Source organism: Protopterus annectens, chromosome 2.part1 (genome assembly GCF_019279795.1).
Source record: "Protopterus annectens isolate FY-2018-M chromosome 2.part1, PAN1.0, whole genome shotgun sequence".
NCBI classification, from domain to species: Eukaryota; Metazoa; Chordata; order Ceratodontiformes; family Protopteridae; genus Protopterus; species Protopterus annectens.
The window spans coordinates 1799921010-1799943525 of record NC_056729.1 but is presented as its reverse complement, the minus strand read 5'-3'; the positions used below and the strand labels follow the sequence as shown (position 1 = coordinate 1799943525).

The window sequence follows — 22516 nt, the reverse complement described above, 5'->3', positions numbered from 1 at the left end:
CTCGCCACAGGTTGTGTGTTTAGGGGGATGCTGCTGATGTGGTAATCAGTAGGGGCTGTGTTTTTGCCGAATTGAATGAGGATACTTTATTTGCATTTAGCTTGCGGCCATGACTTTGGCACAAGTCATTAGTTGCTGTGAGACCCGCTTACAGTATGTTAACATCATTTGGGGAGTCAGTGACAGCACCCAACTTACAGTCGTCAGCAAACATGGTCAGCCACAGGCCTTTTGTCTTTGCCTGGACCTCTGAGAAGTAGATGCCAAACAGTAGGGGTCCCAGGATAGATCCCTGGGGGACACCACTAATGACAGGTCTGCTGTCAGATGTGGAGGCACCTATTTTGACCTTGTGGGTCCTATCGGTGAGCCAGTTGGCTAGCCACCTGATCAGATAGGGGATTTACTCCAAGTTGTGTTAGCTGTTCGATTATGCCCGAGTAGGGGATTGTGTCAAAGGCCTTGACCAAGTCAGGGTAAGCTGTATGTACTGACTTTCCCTCATCTAGGGCCTTGGTGACAGTCTCAAAGAAGTTAACCAGGTTCAACAAGGAAAATATGCCCTTGACAAATCCGAACTGGGTGGGGTCAAGTGCTTGGGGATTGCCTATGTCCTTGTTTAACAGACCCATAATAATACACTCCATGGCTTTACACATCAGACTTGTCAAGCTTATGGGACGATAGTTTCCTGGGTCAGCAGTGGCACCACCTTTGTGCAAGGGGATGACAATGGCAATTCTCCACTCTGCTGGAATGAAGCCTATACTTAGGCTGTGGTTGAATAGGGTGCTCAAATCAAGGCCAGTTCTTGCTGGAGATGGTGCAGAATACAGCCTGGGATACTATCAGGTCCCATTAAAGCTGTGCTGTTTGCCTTGGATAGGGCCTTTAACACTTGATTTATGGAGATGTGAGGTGCGAGACAAGTATCAGGGATGTCGAAAGGGCCTTTGGGGGAGAAAGGGGGGCAAAGTCTGCACTGAACAAATATGCTACCAGGTTGGCCAAGTCAAAAGGATCAGTGTAAGTGATACTATTAAGTACTAATTTGTAACAAACCTGGGCTTTCTCATGGAGGCTCCTGACATAACTAAAGAAGGCTTTGTGGTTTCCCTTTGTTTCAGAGACTAGTTTCGTTTCACAATTGGCTTTGGAGGTTTTCACTAGTGATTTAATTTGCTTGTTGAGGTTAAAAGAGATTTTCCAATTTGGAATTTATTCCTTTTTACCCTTAAACAACAGTTTCTTCCGTTTATTTATTTATTTATTGCATATGTTGACCAGGAAAGTCAACTGTGCCCAGAGGAGCTCACTTTCAGTGAAGGCCCGGGGAGAAAAGCTCCACATTGTTACATGCAATTAACACATTGTTGATACATGAATAAAATGGACACATTACTACATACAATTAATTAAACAATGTTGATACATAAAGCAGGAGAGAGAAAGTGTAAGAAGGTACAATGAAAAGAGTGGGAAAGTCATCACAATGAACAAAACATGCTGGAGGGATAGATTCCTGACCCAGAGACTCCCCAGACTCTGGAATAGATTGCCCATACATGTCAGAGCAGAGAGCCTCTTTGGCCCTCTTCAAAAGGAACCTTGATGATTGGATGGGAGATAGGAAGTTCACCCCAAAGATCACAATAGTCACCCTGCTAGACAGGGGTCCAGGGAAGTAAATACTATTGGAAAGAAATAGCCAGGGAATTGTTATGGCTAGGCTTGTATAGGCCATAGGGCCGATAGCAGAGTATCAACCTATGAAAATGGACAGACAGAAGGAAGGATAAGATACCTGGCAGAGATGACATTTCAATAATTACATACAAAGGACAAAAATTTTATAAGTGAGAGCATGAAAGGAAACAGAAGTACAAAGTCAGCTTAGAAGAGGAAAGTAACTTTGCAGTGTATGCGAGTTGAAAAAGAAAATAGTATATACACTTGAGTGTGCAGGATTCAAAGCAGAGGGGTGTAGAGTTCAGGGTGTAAAGCAGGCAAACAGAATGTATTAGGATGAAAAAGCAGGAGAGAGAAAGTGTAAGAAGGTACAGAGAAAAGAGTGGGAAAGTTCTGAGAATTTAATTTTGTTGTAAAACCTGTTGATAGGGGATGTCCACCAAACAAGGTTTGTGTTTCCTTGAGTAGCAGGTTTTAGTTCTGTTGGGTATGGCTGTGTCCATGCAGTTGTACAGGTGGTTGTATACTACACTGGCGTACTGCTCAGCATAGTTGGCTGCAACCTCTGAGTGGCGGTGGTGTGAAGCTACAGATACCCTCCCTTAGGAGGTTGTAGTCAACTTTTGAGAGTTTTTTTAGCTTGATTATGGCTGGGGGTGGATAGGATAGATACTTCGAACGAGGCAGTCTGATAATCAAATTTTACCAGGAAATTGCATACTATGGGAATGGTGCAGTGGTTCCTCATGTTGGTGAAAACTAAGTCCAGAATGTTATCTCTCCTTGTGGGGGATGACATGAGCTGGTCTAGTGCATTAGAATTGATGAAGTCAATGAATCGTTAAGTGATTGCATTAGTGCAGGAATAGTTCACCCCAGTCTATGGTGAAGCAGTTGAAGTCCCCAAGGATCAGGGTGTTAGGGGGTAACTTGATGGAGTCAAGTGGATCCAGGTAAGAGGAGTGGGTGCCCTGAGTCATGGAGGGGGGTCTACAGTGGCTATAACTTGGATGGGTGTCTTACCAACTGTCAGTTGCACCTGAAGTAGTTCCAGTGCATCATGCTGGCAAACCAGTCTGGAGGTGCGCCTGCCCTTAATGAAGACAAAAGACTCCAGCACCCATAGCCTTCCCGACCTCATTTTGGAGTCGGAATATGTGGAATGAGGTATAGCCTGGTAAGGCACGGCTACTCTCCACAGCCCTGAACCAAGTTTCCGTGACTGCACAGACACTGGCATCTTCCAGTGCAAGGAGAGCCTCATGTGAGTGCATTTTCAGGTTAAGGGACCTAGTGTTAAGCAGCATGACCTTCAATTTCCTTTTTGACAGATCTTTTATGTTGGAAAATTTGTCTGTGGGACATTGCCTAAAAATGCACAATGGAGGAGGTGACGGCCTTGGCCAGAATCCGGATTCCTGGTGGTGACAAGTGGAGGCCATCTTTGGCAAAGCATCAAGGCCTGTCAACCATGTCATCCCTTTGGAATGACACCAGAAATTAAGCCAATTGTTGAAGTCAATTTTTTATTCCTGGCTCAAAATAAGGAAATGTAACCGTCTCCAGAAGGAAATATAAATCCCACGCTGGAAGTGGATTCCTAAAGGAGGTCTGGGAAGAAAGGTACCACTTAGAAAAGCTTTATATACAAATGCCAAAGACTAGTAGTTTTCATCCTGATGAAAAAATAAGAAATGCTAGCTAAATACACTTATGTCTGACTAACTGATGCACTGCAAAAGATATGCATTAAGTAATCCAAAACAGAGGGAAAAGCAGCAGCCCGTGGATCCAGTCTTTTAGGCAAGGCTGAAACTGAAAAAAGTGCAGCCATTTTTACACTTATGCATTTTTCCTAGTACTAGGCTTCTAAGTGGATACAAGAATATGAACCATCTTGGAAGAGGGCAGATCTCTGGCTACTAATGGAACTAGAGAAACAATGATGTTAGACAGAGAATGGAGTTCCAGATTGTGCTGGACTGAGAGATGGGATAACAGGGTCCTGAAGGACCTTAATCAGCAGCGTCTCTAACAGGTGAGGTACAATCTAGGGGAACTAGACTTTGTTGAGGCAAAACTGGACAAGAAGAATGACCTAAACTTGTGTTACTTGCTTTTTGCTTGAACCTTACTACCAAAAGAAACAGCAAGAGGCCAGGAACTAAATTCTGGATGACAGCATCCTTAAGATGTTTCCCAAAGTCACACAATGAAGGAAATAAGCGGTTCCATTTGGTGCTGGCTGGAGAAGCAAAGAGGTCACAGCAAGGATTCCTCCAGCCATGGAACATTTTTTTTTTTGCTGTGGAAGGGCTGAGGGATCACTTGCATTGAATCAGTACACCTCGGCTAAACTAGTCAAAGGAGTTGGCTTTCCCTGGAATGTGGTTTGCTAGAAAGTGGTTGGCTGGTATAATCAAATCCCAAGTCTTCACTACTTCTCCGGATTAGGAGTAGGAGTATGTTATCCCTTGCTTTTTTGATATACCAGACCCTACCCAGTGTTATGCAGTTGTCATGGAAACTAATAACCACACAAGGTTCACTCTGGAGACCAGATAAGGGTATGAAACCCTCAAACTTCAGTAATACTCCAAACAATAATCCAAAATGGATAGTTGAGCCCAGAAGTGTGAAAAAAAGTAGTTTAATAACGCTTGTAACAAACAAAAGTGCGTTTTCGAATATCTTCCTCAGATACAGACACAAAATCAAATGCATTCTTCACTGAAAACACCCTTTCTTTATACATTTGATAAATTGGCTCATTAACTTCAATTGCTTGTTAATTACAACACAATTAATTACAACTGAGCTTTTGTGAGAATGAACTAAAGAATAGATGTTCCTGTAGGTTCTATATTGAATCTGTATAATGTTTAAACATGTTTATATATATATATATATATAGTCTAAAAACATGTTTCGTGTACTATAAAAAGTTTTAATAAAAATGAGTTTAATAATAAATATTTTAAAATTGATGTATATGAAAACATATTGAATTTAAAAAATTCTTGTGTTTGTTATGTTTATTATATTATATATAATACTACCATCTAGTGGACAAAATAATGAATTACAACATTACAACTTGGCAGCTCTTAATTTAAGAACTGGAGTAATTGAAAGCATTTCATTTAAACCAGGCTCCTTAGTAGCCTCCATAATTATTTGCCAAAATAACTCTCTGTATTCGAGTTTTGTTTCCCACATGCCACCCCTGACTTCTTTTGGTACAATTTCTAATACAAAAAATAGGAAAACAGATTCTTTACACACCTGAGAGTGCCGAAATAAAGCATTATTCATTTTGTTTTTCTTAATATCATAATAATGTTCATATATTCTTGATTTAAGCTTTCTTTCTGTTTTTCCCACATAAAAAGAAGAACAGGAGTGGCATGTGGCAAGGTACACTACCCCTGTTGTATTACAATTAGCAAATTTGGAGGATGATATAGTTCTATTTCTACTAGGAATGAAAATATTAATACCTGTATAAATGTATTGGCATTGGGAACATGATCCACATTTATATGTTCCTATCCTGTGTGATTCACTATGACACCCCTTACTACCCCCAAATTCAAAAATGTTTTTAAATTCATATCTCTTCTGTATATAAATTTTAATGGCTGGTTTCTTATATATTCTAATTCTGTGAAGTCTCTAAATTTGTCCCATTCCTTAGTAATAATGTTTTTGAGTAGTGCTGAATCACCTGTGTAATCCATTATAAACGCTTTTGAAAAACTACTAGTATCGCTAGAATGGTTTGAATGTGTATTAGTATCAAAAACATCTTGTCCCAAAATAGGGGCAAATCTCCCTTTTCTACCTTCTATTACCATTTTGTAAATTTCGTCTATTAAATAAATGGGGTATCCCCTATCTTTGAACATGTTCATAACAAAATGACTGTCTAAATAAAAATCACTTTCATCAGAGGTCATCCTGCTAGTCCTAATAAGTTGTCCCTTGAGAATGTTTCTTTTCTGACTAAAGGGATGCCCACTTGAGAAATGTAGGTACGAGTTTGAAAAAGTGGGTTTCCTATAAACCTTAGAGATGAACTGATCATTGTTTTTACTTAATAATACATCTAAATAAATACATTCATCAAAATTGATAGTATATGTAAAATCTAAAAAATTGGTAGTACTTTTGATGTATTCTAAAAATTCTAAAAATCTATCTATAGTGTCAGTCCAAAAAATAACAATGTCATCCAAAAAACGCTTGTAAAATACCCAACAATTAACAAATTCACTATTATTAATAAATAAAATTTCCCACCATGAAAGAATAATATTTGCATATGTGGGGGAACACTTTGCCCCCATGGCCACACCAACAGGCAACAGGACAGCAGTACATTATCACTATCCTGTTCATCCACGCAGGGGGAATTACAGGAATTAAGAGACAATTTCATTAAACAAAATGGTTATATTTTTGAGTACAATCAATACAAAATTTTCAATTATACTACCTTGGATGTTACTATTGAATTTTTTGAACTGTTTGTAAAGGGTTTCAAGTTCATTCCAGTTAGAAAAGTTAGTTTACCAAGGGCCATAGTGGACTTGAAATTATTTTTAAGGAAACAAAACTTGGGGTTAATGTTTGAAGATAAGATTAACACTAATTACATACAAACTGAATTAAAAAAGAAGAGTGTCTTTAACCCCCCACTTCACCCCCAGTTAAAAAATTTTGAAAAAGTTATGGAAAACGAAATCAGGAAAACTGTGTGTTCTCATCATGTTTTTTCTAACTTAACCAAAGAAGAACTTAGTTTACTTGACATTGAAAAGAAATAAGAACCTTCTAATTATGCAACCAAACAAAGGGGGTGGGGTAGTTTTAATGGATGCTATTTCATATGAATCCAAGATGAAGGAAAGCCTGCAAAATACCATCTGTTATACAAAAGCCTCTATCAACGAAGTTAATATTTTAAAAGCTAAGATTAATTTGTTAATCAATGATTTATTACTTGAGGGCTCTATTGATTTAGACACCTACAATTTTCTTACCACCCAGAATCCCAGAGTTCCCTCAGTATTTGGTATCCCGAAGGTTCACAAAGACCAGGATGATCCACCTTTAAGGTTAATTGTTGCTTCGGAAGGATCTATCACCACCCCTTTAGCGAAATATGTTGATATTAAACTAAAAGAATTATCAAATTGTGGTGCAAATACTTTAAAAGATTCTTGGGACTTTTTGAGGCAAGTTAAAAACCAATTTTTTTCTAACCAAATAATTTTTATTACACTGGACATTGTTGATTTGTTTGGATCAATCCCCCATGACATCGGATTATTATGGTTAGAAGAAAGTATGGCACATCATAAAAGTATATCACCTGATGTTTTTAAAACTTGTCTATTGTTGATGGAAACAGTTCTTAACAACAATTATATGTATTTTCAAGGAGAATTTTTTAGACAAGTTAAAGGTGTGGCCATGGGGGCAAAGTGTTCCCCCACATATGCAAATATTATTCTTTCATGGTGGGAAATTTTATTTATTAACAATAGTGAATTTGTTAATTGTTGGGTATTTTACAAGCGTTTTTTGGATGACATTGTTATTTTTTGGACGGACACTATAGATAGATTTTTAGAATTTTTAGAATACATCAAAAGTACTACCAATTTTTTAGATTTTACATATGCTATCAATTTTGATGAATGTATTTATTTAGATGTATTATTAAGTAAAAACAATGATCATTTTGTCTCTAAGGTTTATAGGAAACCCACTTTTTCAAACTCGTACCTACATTTCTCAAGTGGGCATCCTTTTAGTCAAAAAAGAAACATTCTCAAGGGACAACTTATTAGGACTAGCAGGATGACCTCAGATGAAAGTGATTTTCATTTAGACAGTCATTTTGTTATGAATATGTTTAAAGATAGGGGATACCCCATTTATTTAATAGACAAAATTTACAAAGTGGTAATGGAAGGTAGAAAAGGGAGATTTGCCCCTATTTTGGGACAAGATGTTCTTGATATTAATATACATTCAAACCATTCTGGCGACACTAGCAGTTTTTCAAAAGCATTTATTATGGATTACACAGGTGATTCAGCTATACTTAAAAACATTATTACTAAGGAATGGGACAAATTTAGAGACTTTACAGAATTAGAATATATAAAAAACCAGCCATTGAAATTTATATACAGAAGAGATATGAATTTAAAAAACATTTTTGAATTTGGGGGTAGTAAGGGTTGTGATAGTGAATCACACAGGATAGGAACATATAAATGTGGATCATGTTCCCAATGCCAATACATTTATACAGGTATTAATATTTTCATTCCTAGTAGAAATAGAACTATATCATCCTGATTTGCTAATTGTAATACAACAGGGGTAGTGTACCTTGCCACATGCCACTCCTGTTCTTCTTTTTATGTGGGAAAAACAGAAAGAAAGCTTAAATCAAGAATATACGAACATTATTATGATATTAAGAAAAACAAAATGAATAATGCTTTATTTCGGCACTCGGTATTAGAAGATATTAGAAACTGTACCAAAAGAAGTCAGGGGTGGCATGTGGGAAACAAAACTCGAATACAAAGAGTTATTTTGGCAAATAATTCTGGAGGCTACTAAGGAGCCTGGTTTAAATGAAATGCTTTCAATTACCCCAGTTCTTAAATTAAGAGCTGCCAAGTTGTAATGTTGTAATTCATTATTTTGTCCACTAGTTGGTAGTATTATATATAATATAATAAACATAACAAACACAAGAATTTTTTAAATTCAATATGTTTTCATATACATCAATTTTAAAATATTTATTATTAAACTCATTTTTATTAAAACTTTTTATAGTACACGAAACATGTTTTTACACTATATATAAACATGTTTAAACATTATACAGATTCAATATAGAACCTACAGGAACATCTATTCTTTAGTTCATTCTCACAAAAGCTCAGTTGTAATTAATTGTGTTGTAATTAACAAGCAATTGAAGTTAATGAGCCAATTTATCAAATGTATAAAGGAAGGGTGTTTTCAGTGAAGAATGCATTTGATTTTGTGTCTGTATCTGAGGAAGATATTCGAAAACGCACTTTTGTTTGTTACAAGCGTTATTAAACTACTTTTTTTCACACTTCTGGGCTCAACTATCCATTTTGGATTATTGTTTGGAGTATTACTGAAGTTTGAGGGTCTCATACCCTTATCTGGTCTCCAGAGTGAACCTTGTGTGGTTATTTGTTTTGAAAGTTCACTCTTTCATCTCTAATTTGGTTATTGTCATGGAAACTACCACAGACACACTGAAAACCTTGACTGAGAGGTCTATCCTCAGTCTCCAGAACACCGATGAGTACTTCAGTTTTTGAATGCAACCATACACCTTGAAAAGTTTGCTGCTGACACTGCCTCCTCATCCTAGGGCAGAGGCATCTGTCGTGACAACCACTCCAGGTGAAGGGATCTCAAATGGACAGCCTAGCATCAGTTTGGATGTATGCAGCTACTATTTTAATTAAGTCTTTATGGCTTACATATTCTTGTTTGCAATGACATTTGATCCAAGGCCTGTGAATACTTGCCATAAGCTTAGGCTCCTTAGACAAAGAAAGGCTATGACAAACTGCAACTGAACAATATGAAAGATTGGTTACTAAATGTGTTGGATGCTGTCCAGAGGTAAACAAGCTCTGCATGAAAATACATCCAAGACTGTAAGCCTATGAATATGAACAGATAAGATGGTTCCAGCTAATACTTTAACGTGCTCATTGTGATCATCAAGGACTGAAAGACACTAATCAGGTAAAGACCACCTTGTTCAGTGAGGAAGCAGCTAGAAGCAAGTCACCTAAACAGAGAAAACCTTTACTCCCTGCAGCCTCTGGTTTACTGCAACTACAGATATAAATTCAGATAAGCACCTTGGGGTTATGCAGAAACTGAATCTACTAGAGACAACTTGCTACCCCCAGATGCGTAAATACCTCCTGGTCTCCTTAGATATCTTGATATGGATGAAGGATTTTGGAGGTCCAAGGGGCTCATTCCTTTGGACATGAAAGAATGGACTGCATCATGACAATCACGTTTTGGAATTAAGGTGTTTAGACTACTTAAGACTAAGATGTCATTTTTTTTTTTTGGAAAATGGAGTACTACCCTTATCTTTGCTGGTCTGATGCCTGGGAACTTTAAAATATCTCTTTTTATACAGCGTGTACAATACCTCTTTCTCGGTTTCATTTTTGGTTAATTTTAATGAGCTGGAACGTCAGGCAGGGATATAGAGTGGAGATGTGGAGGAGTGTGGAATGGGGCTGCATACAATCTGGTGATTACTGTTTTAGCTAAGCAGGAAGGTAGAGACAGACAACCTCTAACTACATCCAAAGTGGGACATGGCTGGGGAAGTCCTCAGGGATTTTGTTAATGATGCCCTCCAAATGGAAAAGTGTGGCTTCCCTGTTCTGTCAATGACTCCTACCTCTGGGTTGGCAATTATTCTGATAGTGGCCACAAAAATTCTGGTTCCAGGCGTTATGCTGCTGTTGGTCACTCATAAACCAATAGTGACCCGGACTCCACCGTGTCCTTGCAAATGCAAATGCTTGTTGAGGAGTTCTGAAACTTGACTATATCAGTCATTTGGGTTTTACTCACCTTTTCCATATTTTCCAGGTTGGTTTTAATATTATGTCCAAAAGGTGTGGTCCTTAAAGGGTGAACTCAAAAGCACCTTGGTATCTTTGACAAAATCACTGTGCTGTAGCCAGGAATGTGAACACAAACTGATTCTAGTGCCTGTTACAAGGACTAATGTATCTCTTCAGCTAGAGCCAAATCATACAACACATGTAATTTATATCTCTTAGAATGCTGAGTAAACAAAGTGACTTTCCAAGCCTATCATCCTAGATTCCTTAGATGGGGTGGACTGCAGGGTTGAAGCCTTTTAAAGGACTGCTATCAGCACAATTCAGTCTGGATTATGGATCTCAGGGCAAGAGTTCCAATCATTAGGGTGGGCAGAGGACTCTGTCTGCTGTCTTTGTTATGTGTGCCACTGTACATGGGCTGCCCCATGCCACAGTAATGACAAAGTTTTCCAGTGGGGGTCGTGAAGGCCTCCTGTAAAGTCTGATGCAAGCAGAACACGTGGTCAGTGGGCCATCTCTCATTGCCTCATCAACTTTAAGACCTTCAAGAAATTGGGGACATCTGTGGGAGATGAAGGGGTACGTGTGCCATCTATATCATCATGTATAGGTGTCACTGGTTAAGTCCATGTGGTTAAGTCCATGTGCTTAAGCTTACATGTATGCATTCAGCCTGTCCTCACTGATGATCACTCAGAGGAGAATGAAGCAGCACAGTTTAGCCATGATGCTATTGGAGAGACATTATTGGTAGAGGACAAGCAAGACGGTGACAAGCTCAGGCATACAAACACGTGTATAGGTGAATATCACGTGAACAGAAACAGATGGTGAAGAAAGCAAATGCAAATCAGACAAAATCAAAGACTTTAATGTCAGTAACTATGCAATACCTGGTACTGACAGCAGTGAAATCAACAACTGAAAAGCTAGCCCCTGTTGAGATGAACATCACTGTCAACAAATGTGATGCTGAGTTTGTACTGCATAGATCGATCCCAAAGACCAGGCCTGATATGTCAGATGACGGCAGCAGCAGCACTGAAGGCATCAACATTGAAAAATCTCTTCCAATCTAGTCCAGTGTTAAGTGAGTTGTCAATACCAGCAAGTCTTCAGATGGAAACAGTGTCATTGCACAGGGATTCTGGTCAACTCACTACCAGTGCCAAATGCACATGTGTAGTGACAAAAACATGAAAACTCTGGTGAAAAAAAGGTCAATGTGAAAAAAATTACCTTTCTTAATCTTAAAACCAGAGGGAGGCTACAGATACTTTTGGTTGACATTGATGAAACCTTCCACATACCTGTCTAAATCTATAAATGGAGGTGGGCTCACAAAAGAACAGCAAAAAGAAGTTATGTACCTACCATAACGTTCCATGTTAGTTGTCTTCATCTCGCCTTCCTTCTTGCTGGTTGGGTTCGGAGCTGATCCTCGGCTCCGATTCGGCCATCTTCAATAGCTCGAGAGCTGTTTACTGGCTCGAGGCTACCCCTTATCCCATAATGCCTACGATAGCTACCCAGATCTCGTTTGAAATACCTAACTCCAGACATAACATAATAAAACAGTCAAGAATCAGTTGACCATACCTGCTACATTCTCTTAAGTCAATAAAGGAAACGAGAACACAGCCAGTGAAAAAGAAAAAAATTCCTCTCAATCCACTAGAACAGGGGGTGGAGGGTGGGACGCAAGAAGGAAGGCGAGATGAAGACAACTAACATGGAACGTTATGGTAGGTATATAACTTCTTTATGTTAAGTTGTCTATCTCGCTTTCGTTCTTGCTGGTTGGGACAGCATCCCTAGCACCTAAAAACCTGGGTGGCTCAGTGGAATAGACTCTTCTGAACAGTGAAACCAAAGTCGGCTCTGCTCCTGGAGACCATATCTAACTTGTAATGAGAAATAAAGGTATGAGGGTTTTGACCTTTCGGTTTAATAGGTAATTGTTTGTTCCTTAACAGACAAATGAAGGAAATAGTGTGCGACAACCATCTGGACAAGGTTACCTTGGAAACTGGGAGACCTTGTTTGCCCAAAGCGTAAGAGAGGAATAGTTGGTCCAACTTCCTTACTTCTTTAGTTCTGTGCAGATAAAAACGCAATTGCCTATGAACATCTAATTGGTGTAGTCTGTATTCTGCCTAGTTGGCATGATTAGGGAAAAACACGGAAAGATCGATTGATTGGTTTAAGACTTTAGGGAGAAAAGAGGGATTAGTCCTCAGAGCAACCCTGTCCTTATGAAAAACCAAGTATGGAGGATGAACACATAGTGCCTGAAGTTCGGAGACACGTGTAGCTGAAGTAATGGCTACCAGAAAGAGTGTCTTCCAAGATAGGAACTTGATAGAGCAGGATGCTGCTGGTTCAAAGGGGGGCAGAATTAAGGAGGATAGGACTAAATTAAGGTCCCAGTGAGGAGGGGGATCTCTCACTGGAGGCCTAAGAAGAGTTGTCCCTCTAAAAAAAAGCTTTACATAGCTTATGAGACAATGTTAGAGTTCAAAAAACCAACATGAAAGTTAGAAATAGCCGCCATTTGTACCCTGATCGTAGAAGAAGCGGACCCGGAATGAAACAGTTGAGCTAGGAATTCCAAGATTTTGTGGACTGGGGCTGAAAAGGGATCGACATTCCTAGTCTTTGCCCAACAAGAAAAATGTTTCTACTTGCTAGCATAAGTTTTCCTCGTTGTAGACTTGTGAGAGGAGACGATAATGTCACGGACTACTGGGGAAATGCTGGGAAGCCTGGCTAAGGTTGGAAGTGGAGCAACCAAGCTGTGAGCTGGAGAGTTTTGAGGGACTGATGCAACCCGCCTGACTGATGAACCAGGTGGTCAGGAATTGGGTCCAGAGTCCAGGGTTGTTCGAGAAGGTAACGATGCAGGAACGGGAACCATATCTGTCGAGGCCAGTAGGGAGCAATGAGGATCATTTTGCAACCCGACGATATTACTTTCTGTATAAGTTTGGGTATCAGAGGGAAAGGCATAAAGAAGTCCCTGGGGCCAATCGTGGACTACAGCGTCTCTGGGTGTGTGATCCGGAAGCGAAAGAAGGGAGAAGTAGTTGCTGCATTTGCTGTTGAAGGGAGTGGCAAAGAGATCACAGCAAGGCTGTCCCCATTTGCTGAAAACAAGATTTGCAACTTCCTGATTCAGAGACCACTCGTGAGGCATGAGAATAGCTCTGCTAAGCCTGTCTGCTATGACGCTGGATCTCCCGGGGATGTGAGTTGCAATCAGAAAACGGGAGGAAATCGCCCATTGCCAAAGTCTGAGTGCTTCTCGACACAGGGGGTAGGACCTGGTTCTGCCCTGCTTGTTGATGTACCACACCACTGACATGCTGTCCGTTTGAATAGCAATAGTCCCAAGAGGAAGAGAGTCTTGAAGAGCTTGCAACGCCAGGAGCATGGCTCTCATTTCCAGAACATTTATTTGCAGATGGTACTCGTGAGATTGCCACGTGCCTTGGGACTGTCCTGCTCAGATAATGCCCCCCACCACCACATCAGGGAGGCGTCTGTCGTCACTGTGGCTACCGGAGGGGGTTGTATGAAAGGTCTGCCCTGAGTAACTAGTGGGGAGACCATTCACCAAGAAAGATGCCTTTTGCATGCATCCGTGAAGTGATCTTGTAAGTCATGGGTAGTTCTTGGAAAGACCACTGCGTAAACAGAAGCCATTGAAGAATCTGTATATGAAAGCACGCTAGTGGGATTAGGAGAATGGCTGCTGCCATGGAACCCAGAGTTTGAGGGACGTACCTGACTTGGATCCTTTTGCTCTGCACCAGAACCTGTACCTGCTGACCAACTGCAGACACGCTTTCTGGTGGTAGCCTTGCAAACATATCCCTTGTGTCTAAGTCTGCTTCTATGTAAGTGATAGATTGACAAGGCAACAAGGCAGATTTTTCGAAATTTATTGTGATGCCGAGTTGCGAGCAGATTTTGATTGTGTAGTCCCGAGCTTGTATGAGTTGATGCCTGGTCGTAGCAGTAAGGAGCCAGTCGTCAAGATACTGAAACAGTCGGAATCCTTGACGCCTCAGGTGAGCCATGACCACTGCCATACATTTGGTGAACACCCTTGGGGCTGTGGTGAGACCAAAGGGCAGAGCTCTGAACTGATAATCACTGGCCCCTAGCCGGAAGCAAAGATATCTCCTGGAGCGCTTGTCCATCTTTATATGGTATTACGCGTCCTGAAGATCTATACAGCACATCCAATTGTCCTGACCCAGGAAGGGTAGAATGAACTGTAGTGTGACCATCCAAAACTTTGTTCTTTGCACAGACCTGTTTAGTCTGCTGAGATCCAGAATCGGTCTCCAGTTCCGTGTCTTTTTTGGTACTAAAAAGACCCTTGAGTAAGTTCTGGATCCGTGCTGGCCTGCCGGGACTTCCTGGATGGCTCTTTTTTCTAACAGTTTTGAAACTTCTATTACTGCTTGCTCCTTCAGATTGGGTGGAACATCTGGGAGGGTCTTCCTTGACTGTAAAGGGGGCTGATGGAAGGGAATTTTGTAACCTCCGGATATAATGGACCGTATCCATCTGTCCTGTGTTAAACTTCGCCAGGCTTTTGGGTACAGCGAAAGTCTTCCCCCAACTGCCTCCAGAATTGAGCAGCCGGGCAACCCTTCAGGGATGCTGGAAGGGCTTATCAGAGAAGGATTCTCTGTTGCCCTGGTTCTGCGGACCCCCACTGCCACGAGGGCGGCATCTATTATTATTGTTTCCCCCTCTGCCTCTGGAGGAAAAATCACTACGTGTGTCAGGCAAGGCTTCCTGACATTTATGGAACCACATCTTCCCACTCTTCTGACCCTTGGGGTAGGGTCTAGAGGGAGTGGAAAAATGGACTCCCACGGCAGAGAGAGTCTTGCCTTCTTGCTCACACCTAGTCAAAGTGTCTTTCACCTGTGGTCCAAAAAGAAAGGAACCATCAAAGGGAGTGTTGGTGAAGGACACTCGAAAGGGTTCCGCAAAGTTACACAGCCGCATCCAGGCATGCCTCCTAAGGGCCATCCCGGTACCAGCGGCTCTACTCGCCCCATCGGCTGCATAGGAAATGAGCCTCATGGAGGAGTTAACAGAATTCAGCGTCGCTAGCAGGGAAGCTACCTTGGCTTGTGCTCCCTCAGCTGTTGGATCTTGGAGGGCATCTCCGAGCTCTTTAAGGAGATTCCTTTGAAGTCGGGTAAAATGACACAGGTAAGTTCAGTGACCTCATAGAGAAGGTCGCTGAAGTGAACATTTGCTTCCCATATCTGTCCATCTTCATAGACTCCTTGTTAGGGGGATGGACAGATGAACAGGTCTCCGCTAACTCTTTTTTGGTGGCTGCTGCTACTACCATAGCATCAACAGGGACACCTTTCGAAGGGAACTGCTTATCCTGTGGTGCTGTAATAAATTTACTAGGTCTCCTCGGAGTTGGTTCCACTGTATCCGGAGTTGACCAAGCCTTTCGAGCCACCACTGTCATAAGTGGATCGAAAGGCAGAGACACCCAGGAGGTGGAAGGTCAGGAACTGAAGGCATCCAGAAATAGACTTCCTCAGAAGGGGCTAGGGGATTTCAGTTCCCCCTCTGCTTAAGCATTTCTAGGATGTCTGAAAGGAAACATCTTCAGAGGGGGATCTCGGGGACCCTTCCGAATCATCTAAGTCTGTATCAAAAGTGACAGACTCGGGGGAGTCAATGTGCTTCCTCTTACACTTTTTCTTCTGAGGGGGCTCTTCTGAGTGATCAGGTGAGGCCTCAGAAGAGGAGGAAACACCCAATGGGGTGTCCTGGAGCATCGGTTCCCTATGTTTAGGGTCTGGAGGAGGAGCAGAGGTTGGCACAGGCACTACAGGGGATGGAGCCGGTGGGGCTGATAGTGGAGCTGACTCAGGGGAGAGCACACTCTGCATGACATCGAAGGTGTCCCTGCCACAGTGCAGAGAAAGCTCCGGTTCTGAAGAAATAGGAATTCTTCTTCGCACCGAGGGAGATGGCTCAGAGGCCGATGTAGGAGCAGAGCTAACCTGCGCCGAAGCTCCATGAGGGAGAATGGGGTCAGACAAGGGTCCGATGCCACTCGCCCCCTCAGAGCCGACGAGGGATCCCAGACGCCCAGATCCCTTGATGGAAGGCACCACCCGAGGGAATCGGAGCCGATGCCGGAAGCGAAGAAGATATAGTTATCTGAGCCGACGGTTCCACTACTCGATCTCCAATGAACTCCGGCCACGAACTCATTGAGTCACAGGAGGAACATCAAGAGAAGTGGACGGAGCTGATACCTGTTGAGGAGGGCTGGACAACAATTTGGCTAGTGCCTGCGACTTTAGCAACCTACTGACCACTCTCTCCACATCGTGATCTGACAGCCTAGAGGATCGAGAGGAGTGAGAGGATCGGTGACTATGCTCGCTCTGAAGTAAAGGAGACCGAGGAGCCGAATGCACCGATTCTAGTGAAGGAGACCTCAGCCTCTTATGGCTCCGCGACAGCTCCGAAGCCTCTTATGGAGCCGACGGGGAGATTGTCTTGTCGGTGCCAGCTGGAACCGACATGGAAGGTAAATCCTGAACCGAAGATGGCTCCGAACTTGGAGCCAATGGCTTAGTGGATTTAGGGGATTTTCACAGGCTGTGAGCTCTTGGCCGGTGAATCCTGGGGTTTTAAAAGACCCCTAAGAATAAGCTTATTCTTACGCTCCTGCAGGACTCTTGGACTAAAGGCATGGCAAATAGAACAAGAGTCCTGCAGGTGCACAGCACCTAAACAATAGACGCAAGAAGTGTGCCCATCTGTCAGAGACATTTTCTGACAGCATGAGTCACACTTCTTGAACCCAGAAACCTTGGATTCCTTTGACATCCTTGAAAGTAGAAGGAAAAACAATTATACCAATAACAACCAGAAGCAATATACAGTCTACAAAAAACACACTACTATAAAGACTATAGCTAAAGTTTTTTTTTTTTTTTTTAAGATAATAGGAAAACCTCTAACTTAAATGGCTAGCCTATAAGAGAAAGGCAGAAGGAAAGCCTCCAACATAAACGGCTAACCTGACAAGAAGAGGTAGGGGGGAGGGGTGGGGGAGAACTCTTTAAATTAAACGAGTTCTACAAGAAAAAGGAGGGATACTACAAGCTAAATAAGTACCTATCACAAAACAAGACTATCGTTAATAATAAAATACTAGAAGGGTTGAATTCTAGTGAAAAAAGTTATACAAAAAACTTTATACGTGCCTGAGCCAGAAAAACGACACCTCGCAGCTGAAGCGGCAAACAAGATCTGGGTAGCTATCGCTAGGCATTATGAGATAAGGGGTAGCCTCAAGCCAGTAAACAGCTCTCGAGCTATTGAAGATGGCCGAGTCGGTGCCGAGGATCAGCTCTGAAGCCAACCAGCAAGAATGAAGGCGAGATAGACAACTTAACATTGACCATTATTAAACAGGAAGCACAAGACAGCAACTACAGTAAAGATTAGTTTTTATAACTGGTAAAGCAGCACAAAAAAAAAACATAGGTGTTGATAGTGTCGTATAAAGAAGAAGCAGAAAAAACAACAAAGAACCAAGAAGGAGTACCAAAGGTATCACAAAATAAAATTAATCTTGTAAGGGAAAAAAATATCAGACTAAGTCAAATCAACAGTGTAAATAAGACATTGAATTAGCAAAAGAGATCTAAAGTAGGAATGTTTTACCATAGAACTTTGTAAACTGGGGCTATTTCTCTTATGCACTGGGCTGTTAGCATGGCAAAAAAAAGATCTGAAAATGGGGGTGATCAGTAGCCTAGGAGAGTTTCACATCCCAGACTGCCTAATGCATGACATTAGTGCTGCAGTTTTTGAGTATGGATCTCCTCATGATAGATCTCATTATATTCTGTGCAACTGAAAACATAAACATCTCCCACACAATTTTTTTGTGGACAGGAGCAATGGATTGGATTTTCCTTCTATTTTATTCTGTATTTCTCTACAGCCAAGCTTTTCCATTTTTTCCTTCTCCATTATAATCTGTTCTAGAAGTAGCAGCTTGCTCATCATGTTAACTTGCACTCTAGAATAACCAAGATGGTGACAATACTTCAATACTCTTGAATTCCACCTTCTAAGATACAATTAGCTACAACATATCAAAATATGTAGCATGGTACTGATGTAATGAGCTAGTGACTCGCTCCTATGTTGAAATAAAAGTCATGCAAATCATCCAGATGAGAACTTTTTGCTATAAAGGTGTACAGGAACTACCGCACAGCTCCAAGACCATACTATACTCAAAAAGAATTCCTGGTAGCAGTGCAGATAACAGGTAAGTTACATATCTGCAGCTGCCACAAAAGTCTTTGCACAATACTTAAAAATTCAAAGATCAACTCATTCTTTCAGGAATACCTTGTTACTGATGTTTTCAGCAAGTTTGAAACAATTTTAAAATCTTCATTTAACTGGGATTTCAATCTCAGGACACGACATCTCTCTACTACACAGTCCCAGCAAAGAGCTGATGCTAAAAAGAAAGAAAGAAGCGCATTAACATGAAAATAAATCTAATTTTTATACTAAAAGTAATTTTTCCATATATTATGTACAAAACTGGATCACAGCTATTTACTCTGCTTCAAGAGATGAAACAAAAGTTGCATGCGTCCTTCTTCGAAATCTGCACTGGTAATTACATGGTTCATCAGAGCTTAGAAAGTCATCCATCACTGAAGATCAGCATTTTGAATTGTTCACAACAGAATGCAAGCAGCATGGCAGGCAGCAAATATTCAAATTACTGCAAAAATCTCTACTTCATGGTACTACTACTTATTGTCATATCACCTCAGTTTTAGGATTAACAGTTTTAAAAAATTAAGTCTGTGTGAAACTAGATTTTTTTTTGTTTGGGGGGGGGGGCGAATGTCCATAATTTTCAGATAACCAGCCGAAGGAGAGTTGGGAATGGGATATGTGAAACTTTACAGTTTGAAATCCTGCGAATAACAAAACTGAATGTATGAAAATGGGAAAAGACATATATTAAGACTAAGTGTGTGACAGAGTATTCCAATGCAGCTCCAAGTAATGGCCAATCAGAGACTCCAGCACAAATCCGAACAGACTAAAAACTTTTTAATCAAGTAACAAAACAAAAATAAATAGCGTGAACCACTTGGCGCTTTCACCTAAAAACAAAGCAGGCATCATCACAGTGGTGAACAATTGTTAGCAAACCAACTGTTATAAATGAGTTAAAAAAATCCCGCCCTTAGTAACCAACCTATCAATACAAAGTTCTGACCGGATGATGTTAAAAAATGTCGAAAACTTTTTTTAAAAAAGCAGCGTATTGTTAAAACACTCGTACAACATTCAAAACTTTAAGAAACCTTTGTTTGTAAACCTTCATATTGATGCGCACAAAACACATGAAGTTGAAAAAATCTTAATAAATAGAAAACACAATAAAAAAATACTGTTGCGATAAAAATGTCAGTTTGAATAAAAAATATATAAATATACGCTTAAATATATTATGTTAAGTGAATTGAATAAAAAGAAAAAAATTCAAATAAATTAAAATTAAATAAGCTCTCCAAAATAAACATCCATACATAAAAATGTATGCTTGTGTGTCTAATTCCTATAAAAAGAGATCTGTATTTTAAAATACTTGCCATAGAAATATTCTCATTGATCCCTGGGGGTCTAGATGTGTTTAGTCTCAATTGCCACATTGTCTCCCTCATCTCTAATAAAATCATAAAATCACCACCTCTATCATTGTCAGGAATCCTGTCAATAATGAAAAATAAAAACTTCTTGAAGATGACACAAGTCAAACTGTGCAAATACAGGGAATTGGTCGTCCTTTTGTTCTTAATGTCCCTGACATGTTCAAGGATTCTTAACCTCAATTTTCTGATGGTCTTCCCAACGTAAAAACTGGGACAACTTAGGCAGGTAGCAATGTAAATAATCCTCTTAGTGTTACAATTACAGTGACCAGGACTTTTTATGGTTCTGTAAAAATTTGAAACTGTCACATATGGGCCATTGTTGATGAAAGTACAGTTTTGTACCTACCATAAATGTAGATGTCCGATAGGTATGTATCTGCAGTCATAACATATGGGTTGTCCTGCCTCAGGCAGCCCTTCGGTCGGCCGGATTCCAAAGTCTGGGTCTGGCCTCGGCTGATGTCGCACTTTCCCCGACGTCAGAGCGTCTGGGGTATAAAAGCATCAGCCGACGCCATTTTCCTCAGTGTTTCTTGCCCCAGATGCCAGGTGCCCTCTAGGAAGGCCAAATTTGGAGGAATGCAATAAAATTCCAAACATTTTCCAAAAAATATATACATATATATACAAACAAATACACCATAATAGATCCCCCAGCTAGCTAATGGAGGGGTAAGTACCCTAGGAATACCACAGAGGGGAAGGAGGGAGGGTAAACCTGACTGCAGATGCATACCTATCGGACATCTACATTTATGGTAGGTACAAAACTGTACTATGTCCTTCAAGGATGCATCTGCAGTCATAACATATGGGTAGAATACCATAGCCAATCTGGGAGGAGGTACTAAGAAAAGGATGGTGTAGTTAAGATACCCTGCAGGACTGCTGTAGCAAAACCCGCTCTGGATCTGGAGTATAAAGGTAAATTGTAATGTTTGGCAAATGTATGCACGGAGCACCATGTAGCAGCTTCTAAAATGTCCTTGGTAGCCACCCCTCTTAGGAAGGCTGTAGTGGTGGCTGTGGCCCTTGTGGAATGAGGCCTGATGTTTGCAGGAACTGCCTTTCCATGAAAGGAGTAACAAAATCGAATGCAATTTCCTATCCACTTTGAAATTGTCTGTTTGGAAATTGCTTTTCCTTGTACCCCAGCAGCATATGCTACAAGGAGTTGGTCAGTCTTTCTGTAACTTTTAGTTCTGTCCGAGTAGTAGCGTAGCTGTCTGTGTATATCCAGAGTGTGTAGAAGTTTTTCCCCTCTGTTTTGTGGATTTGGGAAGAATGTAGGCAAGTGAATAGCTTGGTTCAGGGATACCCTAGATACCACCTTTGGCATAAAAGTAGGATTGGTTCTTAGTGAAACTCTGTCCTGATGGAAGATAAGAAATGGCTGTACTGCCATTAAAGCTTGTAACTCAGATACTCTTCTTGCTGAAGTTATGGCCAGAAGGAATGCAGTTTTCCAAGACAGAAACTGTAGATCCGCCGATGCTGCTGGTTCAAAGGGAGGAAGTGTTAGTTTCTCCAGCACAAAGTTGAGATCCCAAGTAGGTAAAGGGGGTTTTCTTGGAGGATTGATGTTTTTGATCCCTCTCAGAAATTGCCTGAGGAGAGGGTGCGAGAAGATAGGTGGATCAACATTGTATTCTGCTGAAATTGCTGAGGCATGAATCTTAATGGAAGAATAGGACAGGCCATTGTGGAACAATTCTGCTAAGTATTCCAGAATATGTGTCATGCTCGCCACTGCCACATCTAAGCCTTTTGCTGTGTTCCAAATGAGAAATCTTTTCCATTTTGCTGAGTATGTCTTCCTTGTGGAAGGCCGGCGAGCTTCCATAATAATGTCCTTTACTCTCTGTGATAAGTTATTTTGAGGGGAATTTATGGAATTTTCCAGGCAGTTAGCTGCAATGTTTTCAAGTTGGGATGCATGATCTTGAAATTGTTCTGCGTCAGAAGAAGAGGCCATAGGGGGAGAGGCCATGGTTTTGTCTGTGACATGCTCCTCAATAGTGAGTACCAGTGCTGCCTTGGCCAGTCTGGAGCTATCAGAATCACTCTTGGCTGTTCTGCCCCGATCTTCAGTAAAACCTTGGACATTAATGGGAGAGGTGGGAAGGCATATACTTTTAGAGCTTTCCAGCTGAGAGAGTCCACCCTCCAAGCTTGTGGGTGGTATGTCCTTGAGCAGAATGTCTTCAGTTGATGGTTGTGGGGCGAGGCGAACAGATCTATCTCCGGCTTTCCCCATGCTTTTGTTATGAGTAGAAAGATGTCTGGGTGCAGCATCCATTCGTGTGCATCCATGGTAGTTCTGCTTAAGCTGTCTGCCAGTGCATTTTCTTTCCCTGGCACGAATGGGACTGTAGT

General features: G+C 41.0%; 1 protein-coding gene across 7 annotated transcripts in view; it reads right to left on the bottom strand.

Annotated features, from left to right (window-relative positions):
- USP48 (ubiquitin specific peptidase 48) overlaps nucleotides 1–22516 on the bottom strand; it is a 3461715-nt gene that overhangs the window by 1628862 nt on the left and 1810337 nt on the right. For all 7 annotated transcript variants that reach the window (XM_044063244.1, XM_044063240.1, XM_044063245.1 and 4 more), the window contains one exon: nucleotides 18807–18921. In XM_044063244.1, the coding sequence (XP_043919179.1) occupies nucleotides 18807–18921 (115 nt within the window). The remainder of the gene's footprint in view (nucleotides 1–18806; nucleotides 18922–22516) is intronic.